General features: G+C 37.5%; 1 protein-coding gene across 2 annotated transcripts in view; it reads right to left on the bottom strand.

Moving 5' to 3' along the window:
- Window positions 1-754: 754 nt before the first annotated feature.
- CLINT1 (clathrin interactor 1) overlaps window positions 755-18,073 on the bottom strand; it is a 52,657-nt gene continuing 35,338 nt past the window's right edge. For both annotated transcript variants that reach the window (XM_056348046.1, XM_056348047.1), the window contains 6 exons: window positions 12,654-12,897; window positions 12,035-12,116; window positions 7,615-7,692; window positions 3,927-4,219; window positions 3,006-3,210; window positions 755-2,525 (listed from right to left, as the gene is read on the bottom strand). In XM_056348046.1, coding sequence (XP_056204021.1) covers window positions 2,164-2,525; window positions 3,006-3,210; window positions 3,927-4,219; window positions 7,615-7,692; window positions 12,035-12,116; window positions 12,654-12,897 — 1,264 coding nt within the window. In that variant the 3' untranslated portion in view covers window positions 755-2,163. The remainder of the gene's footprint in view (window positions 2,526-3,005; window positions 3,211-3,926; window positions 4,220-7,614; window positions 7,693-12,034; window positions 12,117-12,653; window positions 12,898-18,073) is intronic.

Raw genomic sequence — 18,073 nt, 5'->3', positions numbered from 1 at the left:
GACATGATCTTTCAAGTGCAAGCTGATTATTTAAGCAGCTGGACTTACTTTAAAAGGCCAGCATTATGAATATCTGCTCCTCAGAAAACCTTCTAAAGACTACCGAGAAGCACTGCACCCTTCAGCACGACAGAGTGCAACACTGATTACAGGTTTCATTTTCCTTGCCACCCATCTACCACCCTAGGAACCAGCTTTCTTCCCACCATAATTTTACATGTATTGAACCAGTTTGAGGCTTCCCATCTGTTAGAACAAGAGGTTTCGAAGATGATTATTCCAAATAAGTTTAAAGGTTTCAGAACAGGAACCAGAGCGATCGCCCTACTCAGCCGTTAAAGCCTGCCTTGATTACTTTGATGTAACAACACTTGAAAGCTCCTATTCTTTGAAACTAATTTAAACACATTGAATTGTTGAAAGATTAAAAACCGCAGTCAGCTAATTACACTCACTCTCATCTCTTATTCAGCAAATGAATCACTTTTCATTACCACTTAGCTGAAGTACATGAATTTCTGCCTAATTAGAAATGTTGTAGATGGAGCATTAGCAAGGCTGGAGCGGGTCAGGATATCTTGCCTGCTTCATTTTTAATTCCTAACAGTAGAGCCAGATAGGAAAGGCTTCAGATAAGAAGTCATTAAACAATTTTAAATTATTTATAAAAATTACTTTGCCCAAATTATAATTATTTTTTTTCCCAAATGCTCTCATAAACGTCAAATGAAATGAAAGGAAAAGCAGCCCAACATTGATTTTAATGAACATTTTAATGTTATGTATAACAGAACATTATGAATACAATGGAAACAAAGTTTTATCAATTTAATAATAAAAAAGAAATCCAACATAAGAAAAGGGAGGCAATAAATTTCATACCTATAGTATAGTGCTTATTCTTAACAATATTCCCAGCTTGTGAATATAACAATGCCTTTGTATTCCAGATTCTAGAATCATGATTCATGTGAACTTAAATGCAGAATTACAGAAGGAAAAACAAAAACCTCAAAAACTTCAATTCATTCTTTTGTTTTCAGTAAATCAGTAAAATCTTTGACTGCTACAGGTTTCCTTTATTAATATATATATTTTTTTACTCCTCTATTGGATTCCACAGCTGCTAATGCCATATTTACACAAAAGAATCACCAAGTGTTGTATAAAAGCTAAGATCCAATGCTGTTGGATTAGGCAGGGTTATAGATTTACACAACTTAAGTGTAATTCATGTTATTTTTTTGTAATGATGCAAAAAGTAATTATTTTTGCTTTTTGACTGCTGCCAATGCCCTAGACCAGTGGCTCCATAGGGATATTGGTGGTACAAAGGATGCCAAGTGCCACTGTAAAAGAATTGCAAGGAAGTGCATTTTCTGGAGTTTTCTGAAAGGAAACCTTCCAGCAGTCTTGGAAAAAGCTTCTCCCAGACTTGCACAGGATATCAGTTATAACATTAGAAGCATGTTCAGACTCCAAAAATCCGTTGATCACCAAATTGCTAAGAGAGGATTTTTACAATAAAAATTTGGGTAATATAGCAGTGTGGCTGGAACATTAGCAAAAGTATATATACATTCCAGGTCCCTTTGAATTAGCCATAATCACATATGTAAGCCATTTTTGGACAAAAATATATATTCTTATAAAAAACTGATCATAGTACTTGAGTGACTTCAATTGTGGACTCAGCAGTAGTAAAAGGAATGATCCAATTATGACAAAGCGATCAGGGAGAGGAGGGAAAAAGAAAGTCAAGCTCTTCAAGAAAAAAGAAAAGTATAAAATTAGATTCAAACATTTTTACCCAACCCCCAGTTCCAGTCTTCCATCAAGTCTCAAAGTTAAAATTGGTTCTTCTATGTAGGAAAGGTTTTTTTATGGTCTCAATACAAATTATTTTGCAAAATCATCTAACACATTCCTTCGAAGAACCTTTCACCTCTCCAGAATTTGAACACTAGTTATTTCAACACTTACAAAATAGCTTTTGGTTCTTTATGTAGACACTTTAACTGATAAAGAAGAAAAAAAAAAAAAAAAGTATTGATCAGTGTTTTCCATCCCGTTCCCAGCTATATTTGTGCAGCTAAAAATCCTTCATTCACTCTGCCCATTGATTTTATTCTTATTTCGTTTTATTTATTTATTTTACAATCTTTATTTGCTAAAATTGGCAAAATTTGCAAAGGCATCTTGCTTGGGTTGCACAGTCCCAGGAGTCAGAGAGGTCATAGGGATACTGGGTAACCCCATTCCTATTGTGCCTGTCAAACCTATTCCTGTAGCCGGCACTCCCATGTTCACGCTTAATCCCATCATTCCCTGGTTGATCATATGCATGGGTCCCACGGAGGTCATTCCCATCGTACCTGACATCACACTGGGCATTCCCATCCCTGCAGGAACGGGCCCTCCCATCAGTGGGCTTGTCTGGGGTCGAACAGGCATCATGTTGGGCTGAGGATTGAGGTTCACTGCTGCAAAGTTTTGAGTCATGACATTCATCGGTTGTTGCATATCTGCAAAGAAGAGAACAGGATGCAAAAATCGTTAATCAGAACGTGATGCTGAAAGTGCTCACGCATTTTAAGAAACTGATGTGGTAACTGCCATGAGCAAGTATATGATGGCCAAAACCATGGCTATTTTGCTCATTTCCCTGTTTCTATGTGAAGACTCAGAAAACTTTTATAAACATTTCAAATGCATTTTATAACAATACAAGCTACTATGCATATTCTAGAGAAGTGCTAGAGATTAGGAAGCCTGAAATCAAGGTACAACAATGGCGCAAACTACAGTGAAAACATGCACACAGCCTCCTAGTATGTCAGTCTCCATTTAGAAAATACCACTTGTCAGAACCGTCACAGTATTTTAAGAAACAGTTATGACTAAATGTAGGAAAACAGTAATTGACAGAATACACCAGCTCAAGGACAACCTAGCGAACACACACAGGACTCAGCACACATGCAAAACAGTGCAATATCACTTACTTTGTTGCTGCATCATGGTATTAAGTGATGGCTGCTGGGGTTTGGAAGGCTGCATCCCAGGTACTAAATTGTCCAAACTGATATTTACACTGGGATCTGACCAAGTTGAGGGTAGAGTTTTGCTTGCATTCTTCTGGACCATCTCTGTGCTTGCATTATAAAGAGGGTTAGGCTTCGGCATCATAGTGTTCATGCTTTGCAGTGGCTAAAAAAGAAAAGTTTGTTGGGATCCACTTGAAAAAAATCACCAGTATGAATCAGGACTAAATAGTAAGTGTTAATTTTTCCACAGAAGACAATAAAAAGCCAATGAGATTTTTAAGCTATGAACTTCAGCGCTTCCAAAGCAGTGTTGCCATGTGCTGTTACACCATTAGTGGGTTAAAAGAGTCTTTTTTTAAGCTAGCATCAAGCTCTCATATCAATACGTGGAATGACAGTAATCATCTGCAGTCAAGATCTGACTCAAACATACTGGTTTTTGCTTCCTAACACCACGCCGACCTGTTATGGTTTCCAAAAACACTCTCCACTGAAGCAGGCACCTTCCGTGTTTTGGCGAACAGACCAGTCGTCCCCTCCATCTACTTAAGGCTGGAAACCTGTAACATTCTCTGGAGGCTGGCTTTAAGGTTTAAAATACCAACTTGGTCTTCCCCAACAAAGCACAGAACAATGAAGACCATCTCAGAGAACACTAACTTATAAAAGGAGGCTTTTCAAGAACATTTGACACCTTCTTTTTAGGAGGCTACTCAAACGTTTTTGGACAAAACTTTCTTACAAAATGCTGATCACGTCTGAGTGACTAGGTATGGGTTCCAGGAATGGAACAGATGAATTTTCACTGTTGTGATTAAGCAGAAGGCAAAAGATTTAATTAAGAAAGGTCATTAGCAAACTGTACAAATAGCAGCATACCTGTGACCTTGACATGGGTAAACTGATGCCCACAGCATTGGAGCTCATCATAGAGAAATTCATACTTTGTGAAGAGGTCATGGTTGTCTGAGAGGGGCCCATCAAATCAAAAAGATCAGTAGAATTTGAAGCAGTTGGAGGCTGTCCAGAAGGTGGCTGTGAGCTGAAGAGCTCTATAGCTGGCTGCTGTGCCGTGCTGCTGAAGAGCTCGCCAGATGAAGCACTGGGACAAGGAGAAGCTTGGTTGAAGGCACTCCAGTCACCAAAGTCACCATTTCCACTTGTTGCTGTACCTGAAGGTGACAGTGTGAGAAAAAGGAAGACAGAGAGAAGAAAGGCAGAAGACTTAAGAGAAAGACACTGAGCAAATGCCACACTCTATGAACTGAAACAAATGAGAGCTGATCTGTGTCCGTCCAGATTAACATCTGCAGGTAGAACCTCCATCTGGACATCATTCCCTCTCATGAATATTCCAACAATTTTTACAAGGTAGCAAAGGAAATATGGAACATCTATGCACAGAAAGTAGAAGGATGTTTGATAACATGTCACCTGTGGATGCAGGACAAGTAGGGACAGGTTTTCTTTAGTTGAAATACAACTCAAAAGATAACTTAGGGGGGTAGATTGGAGGCTCTAGTCAAAACACCACCTGGAACTTTGATAATTTATCCACTTTCTATTTCAGCACTCTGGTATTTGCCAAGAGAAAAGTTATCAGGAATGAGCTGCTTGACAAATCAAATTCCATCACAATAAAACAAAGACGACTACTTCAGAATTTGGTTATATACAATTAATAGATCTTTGTATTGAACAATGCTGCAGAGAATGAAACCCAGAACTTTGGAAGCAGGTTGCCAGGAAAATTCTTATTTGAGGTGGTATGAAATAATTTCTTCCCATCCCATGAGGCACTCATGTAAAACACATTACGTTTTTTATATTTGAATCCTGACCTAAATGCTTTGCCTTGAAGCAGAAATTCAGTCTTGGATCTAGCGATTCTCTCAGCAGAAGCTTTGCTGAATTCTTAGTTCACCGCTTAAGCTTTGTTTCATTTCAATATACCAGGGTTTTTGTAGACAAACATATAAAGTAAAACAGCAACTTACATCTCTCTCTGTATCTTACTGTGAAGAGACTAACAGTATAAGCGGTTTGCAGACAACTGCAAGGGTACCTATTTCAGGATCACAGATGTCCAGAGACACAAACCAGTGAACTGAGAATATGTTGTAACCTTTGAGTCAAATGGGAGGAGATGTTATCTCCCTTAAAACCACATGTTTTTCTATTAACAAGAAAAGGGTTACTTTGCAGGAGTGATAGGGGAAGAAAAGCTTACAAAAACATCTATATGAGATGCTAAAAATAAAGCAACACCATTTAAACAGCTCTCATTGCTACACAGTGAATCGTGTTCCAAGTTTGGGCCATTGCACAGGTCAGCTTTTTGATTATGTCACTGATATACTTTTGGTACTTTAGCTAAATCACAAGCAGCATCATTACCATATGAAATGTACTTTGAGTTCTAACGAACAGTTAAATCATCCCTTGAATTTCTTTAGATGAGTGAATGAAGACTCAAACACTGAAGCAGATGAATGCAGTGCCAGTTTCCACTTCCTAACCTATACGACGGCTACTTCTATGCTGGCCATCCATAGCAATTTTCTACAACCGTGTTCTACCCACTCAAAAGGTAACTACAGTAGTCTTTTACACTTCATGTAAATATTCATCAATATACACCTTCAACATTTATTCATTTTTTTAACTTTTCCAATACATTAGAATTTAACAAATAGAAGGAGAGTAAATCTGTTCACAAAATCCAAGTATTGCCAGTAACTTCAGTGCACGAAACTGGACTAATATCCATTAGCTTAGGGCCTTACTGGAACGTTTGCTTTGATCTCCCTCACAAAGAGGGGCTATATTAGAATGTTTCAATTAGTATCACATATTAAAAATTAAAACCTACTTTAAATATTCCTGATAGATAAGTAAATGCTGAGTGTGCTCCTTCTATGTTCAGACCTGTGCACTGAGCAGCAATAATGGAAGCGGGGGTAAAAGGGATCACATTTTGCCCCTTCAGTACAACTTCAAAGATGATTAATCAAGAAGGAAAAGATTTCTAGAGGGGCTTATGCTGTTCAGGAATGATTAATCATTTCACAGGACTCCTTGTCCCTTGCATAATGGTGATTGGAATAGATTAATCATGTTAATGCAGATAAAGGATTGTATCAGTTTAGACTGTATTAACACAGAAATTATTTGCATAGTAGGAGGCTTTCTGTTTGCAAAACAACTTGGTTTTGAATAAGAAAGCCTGTGAAAAAATTAGAGCAGTTCTTTCCTGCCAAGCAAATTAAAGGTATATGAACTAATCGATGCCCAGTACAGCTCTCCTAACACAGCAAAACAGAGGAGGAGATATAAACACGCTGACTAAAAGCTGACTCACAGGTCGATTTGCTGATCAACCTTTTTGCTACTCTTTTCATATTTTGGACTTAATCCTGCACCCTGGCTGAGAACCCCCAGTCCCCAATACCACTACTACCCAAATTGACTGCACAAAAGATAGCCAGCCAGCTCCCTCTACTCCGTGCTTGTCTGCAGCACTGTTCTGTCTGGGTAGCGCTGTAAGCTTCCAAAAACACACCACCAAAAGGAAGGTTGCCGAGGAGATCTTCAGGGACTCTTCTTTTTCTAGCACAGGTGGGCTGCTATTCTCCACTGAACATAATCCCATCTTTTGGTTTTGTTCAATTTACCCATTTAATTTACTGTCCTGCCCATAACATTAAAATTCTTAAGACTGATCTGGACCCTCTGCAATGTCCAGTAACTATAAAAAAACAGCATAAAACCCTTCTAACAACATTCCAGTTCGCAGCATTATCACAAGCAAGCAAACCAGACTATCAAGCACATGAAGCAAGTCTTTTTATCCCACCAGATCAGCTAACTTTTAAAAAATAATTAATAACTACCTCTATCTGAAAAACTTGCAAACTGTTAGTTGAAGTATTAGAAAAATGACTGCTTTTTATTGCAAATATAATAGCTGAATAACCTTACATAAAACACTGGGAAGACTATGATGATTATTAACGTGAATGGTCCTATCACTACAGCCAATTTTCCAATCATTTTTGAAACACAAATACTGTCACCTTGAAGCATTCATTGCTGTAGAACTCAAATTAATATAGCTCCTTGCCCACGACTGCAAAACTGGGATGTGCTAGGCTCTTTATTCAATTGGTTATTGAGTGCTCTTCAGCTAGCATTCAGACCCACACTTGTTTATTTCAGATTTCACTTTTCCACTCCAAAAGTAACATCATATTTCAGTGCATTTCAAAACTAGACTCAGAGGTATGCTTTAAGTTGTATTATATGCTTCTATTATATTACTAGATGAACAGTGATGTATTTTTAACTCCTACTAACATTTTTCTTTAATAAAATTCATGAAAAGTTTCAGGTCCAATGAGACATGTGCTGTGCCAGACAATAGGTGTCTTCCTTACTCAAATACAGCACTCATGGTACACGAACACAGTCTGCCCTGGAAAGGGAAGTAACTTTCAATAATGCCATGTGGCATCTCTTCCCCTCTTTCTGCCCTTAAACAGCATCTCAATCTGTAAATTAATCCTACCTTGTGATGATGGGAAACTTGCTGAAGCAGCAGCTGAACTAAAATCAGCAAATCCTCCAAATGGGTCAGTTGATCCACCTAGAAACAGAAGGAAGGCAAATGCTGTTACAGGATTGTGCAAAGATCCATTGCAACAACTACATGCAGGATTTACGATTAAAAGCTGCTCCGTATTCAGTAAAATGGATTTATTGATTCTGCTCCTTAAGTCGGCACTGTTTTTCCTGTTCATCACCATACTATATTTATACAAGCCTGAGCAACAATAAACTGGATTATTTCCAACTGCTTTGCAGATCTTGGAATTTTCTTTTCCTAGGAAAGAACTAAAAGACGCAAGTTTTTAAGTTTTAAAATGCATTTAGAAATATTAAGAAGGCTAACAAGTTTTTAAATACTGAGGGATGCTACTAGTTTGGCAGTTTGTAAAATTAAAACTTGGGAAGCATAATATATAAAAGCCAAACATTCTTATTGTGTAAAAGTTAATTTATTATGCTTACTATGAAAAATCACATGTCACTTTATATTTAGTTTTTGTGTTACTTAAAGCATGAATGATTCTGCAATGATCTTGAATTGGGATTTCAAGGACAGAGCTTGCATTTGTGTTCATTTTTTATAAGTTTGCTTCCTTTCTACAGCAGAAACATTAAGTTTTTCAACCAGACATTTATATACAGCATATAAATTATTAACTTCTGGATACAGCACAGTAACAATTTTTCACTAAAAATACAGCCAAGGTATAAAAACAGAAGAAAGATTTAAGAACTATATTGGAAAGCTGGTTTGTTTTTTTTAAAACACACACACAAAGTTTACAAAGAAAAATAATCTGATTATTGTTGATACTGCTTTTAAATAAGTATTTCACTGACCAGAGAAAGCTAAGTTGACCTTAATTGTTTGTCCTCAAAGATTTCACCTCCAAGCAGTCCCACCCTTAGAAGAAGCTGCAGCAGTTCAATTATTTTGCTTTTAGTGTTATGCATACATTATATAGGTTACATCACAGCTGCTTAGCCTGCAGTGCTTAGAAACTAGCCAGGTGGGACTGGAACATCTGTGCTGCACTCAAACACCACCAGGGACAGCTTCCAACATCTGGTGCCATTTCTGAATTGTCTTATCGCTGCAAGACATTCTGCCCCATCTGCTACTCTCAACTGGGTTAATTAAACTAGAACCATCTCCTTTTTAATAAATGGCTAGCAGTAATAAAAGGAACCATTCACTTTCTAATACATGTGTACTTGTATTTCTTTTTAATGTTACTTTACTGTAGACATTGCCAGGAAGGCAACTGTTCTTCCAAGGGGAAATATCTTTACTTGCCGAGCATGTAGCATATGATATCAAACGTGAGAAGGGAATGCAAGGATGGTCTCTCTGACTTTTCAAAATATAGCACTACTGAAATCCTTTTACCTCCTTTTCAAGAGGGAGGAAGATTTCACACAGAGTTAAGAAATTACTTCAATACAAGTTCTGAACTGGTCTAAGAAGCATCTTAAATAGGTTTATATACAAGTTTTATACTGACTGCAACCTAAGAATGAAAAAGGGTAAGATAAGCCAGTGAAAGATCAAGCTAAAAAACCTGTCCAGATCATGTTTACTCTGCCTACTGCAACAAACATTTTGACATAATTTTCTTCATTGCATGTGTCCTTACAGAGTTCAGAACAGGTTAGTGGTTTGAGTTTATAGGGAAGGAGAGTAAGACAGATAACATACTGTCAACCACATCCTCAAAAAAACCCCAAAACCAGTGCTCTCATGCTACACCTATTATCCCTGGGCTGTTTGATAAAGTATCTGGAGATTAATTTACTTCTAACAACGGAACTGGGTTCAAACCCAAAATAACTCCTTAACATTTTCAGTCAAGTCAACTTTTCCTCCACCTCTATTGCCTGTTTTCAAATGAAACAGTTTCACAGAGAGTTGGCAGAGCTTAAGCTGAATGCAGTAACACTCTAAAGAAAGGTATCACCAGCTAAGATTAAAGAACCTCATCTCCAGTAACAACAAAAAATTCCTTCCAGCAGGTCTAATCACAGATTCTATGCCTTCTCAAACTGATTGTTCCTTTATGGCAACCAACCGCCCCCCTCATGTACAAACTGTGTTTCTGTAGTAACGTGTAACCCCCCCAAGCCTCACCAACCTTATTCCACATCTCAGCACCTGAAAATACACAGATAAGCAAATTCTGAGTTCCCTGAATTCACATGACTTCCCTGCCAGTTGCTTCACAAGATAGATCAAAGGCTGCATCTGACCCTTTCCCTGTGCCTTGCCTGACACTGGGAATGTTCCCACACCCTGTGCTGCAAGGAACAGTGGTCATAACAAGTGACCTGCACGTGAAGGACAGTGCTAATCTTCTCAACATGAGCTATCCTCAAAGATTCCCATGCGAGATCTGTCACTACAAATGAACCCTTTCCATCTGCCTTCCCAGGTCAGCAAAGAGGTTATTTAGCAGGACCAGCTGGTAATATGTCTCTTCTCAACACCATTTCTAAATGCTGCTTTGGAAAAAGAAGAAAAAAGGCAAAAAGAAAAAAGGCTTACTACAGCAAAGAACCAAACTGATGAAAGATTCAAATACACTGTAATATGGAAGCTGCCATAGTTCTGTTTCAAGTGTGAGAAGGCTCACTTTGAAGTGGAAACATCTATTCTCCACGTGATTTTGTTTTTATACACAAAAATAAAAACATACTCATATGTATTTAAATAAACCAAAAAATGCTTTAATCTCTTTTCCCATAATAATTGGATAGGAGAAGCTTCAGTATTGATTTGGGGTAGTGGTTCTGATCCAGGCTCTTAAAATTCCATGGAACTGTGGTAACTCCAATATACAGTGAACACCTTTGTATATGGAGTTAATAAAATAGAAAATAATGAAAAAAAATTTGTTCCTTAAATTTGGGGGCATTTGTGCATGAAAGAACAGGTACATGAAATGAATTTTATTTCTTAACCATTTAGAATTAACACATATTTCAGAACAGACATGTAAACTTTATCTACTTTACTAAAGATAAAAGCGAACAAAGTTTTAAAGATCTACCAGAAATAAGAAAGATAAGATTGAGACACATCTTTGAGACTAAATTACCGTGACAATTTCCCTCCCCATCAATAGAGTTTTGGTGTATTTTATACGTACAGAGGTAGCGTTTTGGTAGCCTAGTGATGAAAGGAACTGTGTCGCACAGAGCGTTTGTAATACTGGCTTTGCTTATACATTCTAATAAAGATACCTACTGTGACGTATTACAGGGGTTCCCACTACAGTACACCCAGAAGTGGCGTAACTTCAGAGAGAAGTCAGAGTAGTCTTTACAGATGCAACCACACTGCCACACATGTGGACCTCCAGCCACTCTGGACTGCCATTTTTTGGTGATTTTACATTGTCTTTAAAACAAAGACTGGAGCTGAGTGTCTGTCATCCCCAAGATACACACACACTTCTACCAACGTGAGTGACACCATGCAAGAGAATTTGTTTATTTGGAATGGAGAGAAGTTACGCGAGAGGTTTCTATCTATGAAAAAGCACATGCTCATATTTTATTTGCTATTCAAAGTGAACTCTAAACTAAAACTCTGCCCACAGTTACCTCACTCCCAACTGTGCCATTAGAGCACAGCAGCATGGAAATCCCTTTTCTATTCCACGCTAGCCACAATCAAACCTGTTGCTATTAAGAACCTGTAAGCACAACAGTAAGTCTTTAAAGTTTTAGGTTTTGAAAAGCAAATGACCAAACCCCTGAACTCCTCTATCAATCCTGTATGCAATGCACTGGAATTTAACACACTCCTAAAGAGAAGCTGCATTTTGAGAGCATAAGGGTAAGCCCATACAAAGGTTAATGGACTTAAAATTCAACTGCATATTTAGAGAGCAAAGGGATGTGTTTTAGAACAATCATTTTACCTTTAGGTAGCGATTTCATTTTGGTATTAGGACTGGGATCAACCAAGTGCCAAGACAAAATAAGATAAAAAGAAACAAGTTTGCCATATACTTTAGATGCCAGGTTATATGAAGATCATCCATCTCCCACTGCATAGCCTTTGAACTGCACTATGGGAAACGCCTGAATTTGAATGGCTTGCACTTGCTTTTAGAGTTAATTATAAATAACTGCATTACAAACACAGTTTCTGACAGACTGACCTGGCATTTAATCTTTGTGCTGCTAACATTTATTAGTCCTGTGCAATAGCACATACACTACCTTGCTACAAAAGGTTCCAGGCCACTCTATAAATTTTCTGAGAATTCATTTCTCAATTTTTCTACTACTTTCTATAGATAACAACAAACAAGCTTATCCTCAGAATCGGTACAAAATATGCATTAAGAAAATAAAAATCAAAACGCGCCTACCTGTTGAAACTGGCTGACTAGATCCATCAAACAACAGATCAACCAGGTCACTAGACGACTTGCTGCTAGAGGGTACGGAAGCCTGAAGAAGAAATTACACAACAGATCTCATCTCATGATATCATCACTCGTCTTAAATGACCTTGAGAAGCTGTCTGGTTTTTTGGAGGTTTATTTGTTTTCTTTTGCTTTGGAGAGATGGCAGATCTGGCTTTGAGGCTAACAATCACTGGAGCATAGCTAAATTCGAAACCAAATACTGAAAAGCTAGTGGCTCAGTTTGGTGTTTTCTGTTTGTTTGGTTTTTTTTACAATAACATGAATTTGATAACTTTTCAATAAGCGTGCAGGTTCAGAGAATCCTTCACACTTCAGGCCAAGATTTTCTCTTTGCTTTCCTAAAGAGAGTAAAACATGGTAATGACTATATTTAAAAAATTCAACATCTTAAACCAATCACATAATTAATTACAATTAAACTGTTCCACAGCCTTTGAAAACCCCATTTTTGATAATAGTTCCCTTGAAGGCTGCATAACAAAAATTTGACCCTAAACCAGAAACTGTCTGTGTTTAGAAGAAAACAGTTTCCAAAATCATGTTTTATTGTCTGTCTCACCTTTGCTGTCGGCTGTGCAGTATGAGCAGCAACACTCTGTTCTGGACTTGCTTTATCCCCTGTATAATGTGCTGCTGCTCCCAAGTCAATGGTTTTTGAAGGATTCGCTGTGCGTTTGTGTCGGGTGGTAGTAGTTTCCGTAGCTTGTGTAATATGAATGTGTTTTGTTGTCACGGTCTCTTCTTCATCTTTAAATTCAGCTTTAGGAGATTTACCTCTTCTTGATTTTTCCTCATCGCTGTCACTAGAAAAACAAAAGCAACAGAATACCATTTGTGATGGACTTCTCAGTATTTAAGCGAACATTTGGCTTAAGCCACAAAAATTTTGGTTACTGTAGTTCCTTGTAGCAACGGTTCATAATAAAAAAACCTGCTTCTTCGTACATTTGAGAAAAGAAATGTTTTACCCTGACAAAATGCATCTACATAACACAGCATTGCACATATTGTACAAAAGTGATGAATAAAAAAAGCAAGTTATTCTGTTAAACATTAACTGCAAGTCCATGGCAAAGGATAATAGGAAATAAGTGTTTAAATCCAGTACATTTAATTACCTTCTGACAGGAACTCCCCCACACGTTATGTAACACTTCAGCAACAAAAAGTTAAGTTAGCAGGTCTGCTAAGTACTTACACCACGAGACAGAAAGCAGTGAGCCAAATACAGGTACTATCTTTCAGGTTTCAAGAATTCCATGCCTATTTCAGCTCATTTCCCTTTGCAGACGACCAGGCTTTATTATTCTTTAAAATATTTGTGGAAAAAGAATGTTTACAGAATTAGGCACTGCAACAGTACTATTTTCTTTCAGAGAGCACACATTTATTTTATCATATGCTTAGATATAAAGGAAGAAGTTCTTCACTACAAGAGTGGTGAGGCACTGGACCAGGCTGCCCAGAGCAGCTGTGGATGCCCCATCCCTGGGATGCTCAAGGCCAGGCTGGACGGGGCTTGGAGCACTTGCCCTGGTGGAAGGCGTCCTTGCCCACGGCAGGGGTGTAAAACTAGATGATCTTTAAGGTCCCTGCCAACCCCAACCGTTCTGTGATGTTCTTAACATGTAAAAGAACAAAAGCATCACCATTTTTGGCAAAAAAAAAAAAAAAAAAATAAAATCACATGTCCCTGCATAATATTTCTGCTTTTTTATTTTAAATCTTTCACAAACCAACCAATTGCCCTCCCCCCAACCGTCACATTGCTTCTTACCATCAAGGTAAGATTTGTACATAACATTGAAAATTGCTGTAGAGAAAGCTTAAATACATTGAAATGTATTTTGATATAATAATTTCCTTAGCAACATAGTTGAAAGTGGAAGGGTTTTGTATGTTAATAATGCATTAGAATACTAAAACTGCACAAAATTTAAGACAGGCTGTCCCTTTGTCAGTGGGAATATGACAGTAACTGCAATATACTCTGGAGGGTAGCCTTTGTTCTCAGTTAACAATAGTGGGTTTTTGGAATACACTGCATGTGTCATTTCCTCTACGCACATTACCTGCTCACCACTGGGGATGCCTCAATTCATTAACATCAGTGAATATAAATGCTGACTCCCTTTTTTAATTTTTTATTTTTTAAAGAAAAATATCATAGCTGCTAGCCAACCTAGTGACTACTGGCGTTTGCTTGAGCCAGCCTTACAGAGACAAGCGAGCTCAAAAGGTATCAACCTAACTTTATCCTTCCGAGGCACTTCAACCCCAACTTGCAACAACAGGCCTGCTGTTCCCGTTCTGGATTTCTGCAGATAGCCTACCTACAAGCACAGGTACAGAGGGGACCACTAACCACATTTTCATTTGTGACATCAGGATATTAACATAAGCCCCCAGAGAAGACTGATCACATTAGCATGGTAATATATGGCACATCCAACCTAAAAGCCTCAGAGGAGCATGGATGATGTTGCCTTTTAGACAAGTAATGAAAATACCCAAGACCAGGTCAATCACAACTAGGGCTCAGTCTCTTAAAACCTGCTGCAACGTATTTCTTGTCATCGCTACACAGTCTGCCTAGTCCATAAACACAATCTGTGGGTTGAGGAACCGGTACAGACCAATCACACTAATGTAAGAATGAGAAAAGTGAGTCTTTGGTGACCTACAGCAAAATAAATGTCTAAAAGCTTTCGAGATAAGAAATTAAACACATATGCCAAAAAGCAGGGCAAATATTACTACACTCAATTTTCTGTGACAACCTGTACTGCTTCCAGACTGTCTCAGGAGATCTGGTTTTTTGGGTTTTTTTAATGGTCACATTAACAAAAAGAAACAAGTATTACAGATTAATGTTCCCTTTAAGTGTGTTTATTGTGCTCAGAATAGTAAAATTGCTGTGCTTCATCTGAGAATTGCAGAATGAAATAAAAAAATATAGCTACCATTGTACCAAATAATTAAAAAAACACTTCTGCAAAGGAAGTACATGGTTGCAACTTCCAGAAGTCAAACGATCTTTTTCTTTGCCTTAAGGTTTTTGTGGTGTGGGGTTTTGTTGAACATTCTTTAACGCAATAAAAATAGTTTACTGATACTTTAAGACTATCTGAATTATACTCTAGTACAAAATAATTTCCATGGAAGTTGCCTTTGAACATGGCTGTTGCACCCTTTTATAGGCATACTAAAAGTTTTGCTTTCTTTCTATTCTGTTACCTGCATCAACCTTCCTGAATACTGGAGAAAAAAGGATTGCCAGTTTTAAGAATTCTTATGAAAAAAGTGTAGTGTTTTCAGAAAAACCTCTGTATATCTGAAAATAGAACTTCAGTATACAAGGCTAGACTCAGGGCAGCAATTGGTTTACTCACTCACCTAAGACTGAAGAACTAACAAGCACAATGAAAGAAAAACTAAGGTTTTCCAATGCCACATGGTATTGTTTCTGACCGTACCTACTTCCAAGGGATATATTACTGGAAAAAAGAATCCAATTTCCCCATAGAAGCACTAACATTTTTCTCCCAACTAGGCTTCTCCAGTTAGCTGTGTGAACCACAGTTTCACTGAAATCTACCGCGAATTCAAGCCAGCTATATCACAGGTTAAGTACTTAAGTTACTTCAAGCGTTTTTTTTCTTCTATGCTAACTATTAGCTCTGCAAGTAGAGTCAGAAATACAGGAGTTTGGTCAAGTTCTTCTTGTGTGTATGCTGGAAGTAAAGATTATGTCATCCAAACTTCATCAATCACTGAGAAGATGTGCAAGTCACATTTATTCTTTGTGCTTCAAGACCTTTATTGCCTTTACAGTACTAAGTAATAATGATTTATAAAGCTATTAAGATAGACACAATAGAACATACTACAGCAGATTTGCCAGCTGAGCGAGTATCACCATTTAGTCACTTCTCCAAGGGAAATGGCAACTTAATTCAATGTTGTTATATAGCAGCAGGCTACAAAAAATAATACATTTTTGGAGGCTTTTTTCTGGTTTTAGAAAAAAAGAATTGCATAAGTGTGAAAACACAGAAATGCACGGATTTTGTGAAGTATTTACAAGAGAAAGTTACATTGTTATGAGCTTGTCACATGATAGATAAAACTTCCTGTTTCTTTCAGTTTCAATATTTTAAATATCGTATTCTGTTAATACAATGTGAATAAAGTTTGTATTTACAGTATCTTTAAATATAAATAGACAGGCATTCCATAATCTTGAGTTCAATCTTCTTCGATCCTTTTATGTCTTCTGTAGGAAGAAACCCCTTCACTTCAATACACTGATAAAATACATCCCATGTTGTCAGATCACCATGCCAAGAAAAGCCAAAAGGAAATTCCAGGCTGGTAGCTGAAGCAATATTGGAGAAGCCATACTGCTGCAACTTGGATTCCTGCTTAAGGCAGGATAACCTGTAACTACCAAACTGGTTTTGCTCATGTCTGTCCCAAAAAATCCTTCTTTTATTTCAAGTCCCAACTTTATTACTTTCACCAATTTTGAGACAAATTCTGCGCCTGACATTTACCAAGAAAATGGGGGGAAATTTAGAAACAAGGGACAAGGGTTACAAGAGCAAAACAAAAATGAAAATTATACTATAAGCCAGAGTGGGGCTGGGGAGGGGGAAGGAACTAGTGTTACTTGGGGTAGAGATGTGTACCTGCGGATAAGTCTTCAAGATACAATGCTTTTGATAAAGATCAGACTGTAGAAAGGACTGCCTAAAACACTGGAAGGTGCAAGACTTTATACCAGCACAAGTAAGAGACCAGGAGCTCATTCAGATATAAAGCAAAGGAAATAAGATTTAAAAAAAAAATGTTTACTGTACATCCTCTACATGAAATGTGGATAGCGAGCTTTATGGACATCATGTGACAAGTTGCTCTTGAAAGGTATGTACAGAAAAGCACACAGCAATATAACATTGTTAAATTTGAAATTTGTTTACTTTTCTTCTGATCCCTTCTCTTTGTAGTCTATTGATAGTAAGTTCTAAGAGGGAACCCTGATGTGTGCAAAGAATACCAGTTTTATGATTTATTAATGCCCTAGCAAGAAGACCATACTGCCTTTTTCTCAGAGATGCTACCATTATAATTATTTTGTTTCTGTGCAAAATTGCTTGAATTTTGTAATATATACACATGTGTGCATGTTTACTTCTATACACACAAATATATATGTAAAAATGTGTGTGACTGTATCTGAAGATATTCCTGCAAAAAATATTAATCAAATCTCAGTGCAAATTTGAATTGGGAGTTGTTCCCCAAAAGGGAATTATTTCAATATATTTGTGCACTTTCTTTACAAAAATTTCAGATTCTGTTAAGCACAAATTTGATCTCCAGATAATAAAATCCAATGCACCTGTTGAAGTGCGATGTACATAAAGCTCTTTCTGAAGACAGCACAGGGTAGGTTTTCTTCCTTACTGAAAAAAAATTAATGGCCAGATGTAAAATACAATGAGTTTCATGAGAAGATTCAATTGAAATTGACTTGTAATTTTAAAAATGCTTTTTTTAAGTCACTTGTATTCTGTTCTTCCCAAGATCATCTCAGGGAAGAAGCACTGCGTCAAGGTAGGTCTAAGCAATTTTGTATCTCCCTCTTCTTTGGCATTTCAGCATTCAGAGTAAGTGTAGCATTAAATGGCAGCCTTCAGTGTACTGGTGCAAGGAAGACCACTGAATTGCTGAGACAAGGAAAAGCTTAGGAAATTTCAGCCAAATTCCCTGCTTTGCCAGCAGCTATCTAAGCTAGGGGCAGTAATGGAAGGCAGCCAAGAGCAGTTAACAATTGACAGAGCTACATTATTCCCCAAGGCCAGTAAGAGCTGCGTAGGAAGTCCTGGAAGCAGGTACTGAACCCAAACATGCTTCCATACAGACAGACAGAATGAGAGAGTATTGTAACTAATAATCAGCAATGTTAAAGAGTTT

This window comes from Falco biarmicus, chromosome 8 (assembly GCF_023638135.1).
Source record: "Falco biarmicus isolate bFalBia1 chromosome 8, bFalBia1.pri, whole genome shotgun sequence".
Lineage (NCBI taxonomy): Eukaryota > Metazoa > Chordata > Aves > Falconiformes > Falconidae > Falco > Falco biarmicus.
This window is presented reverse-complemented; position numbering and strand designations above follow the sequence as displayed.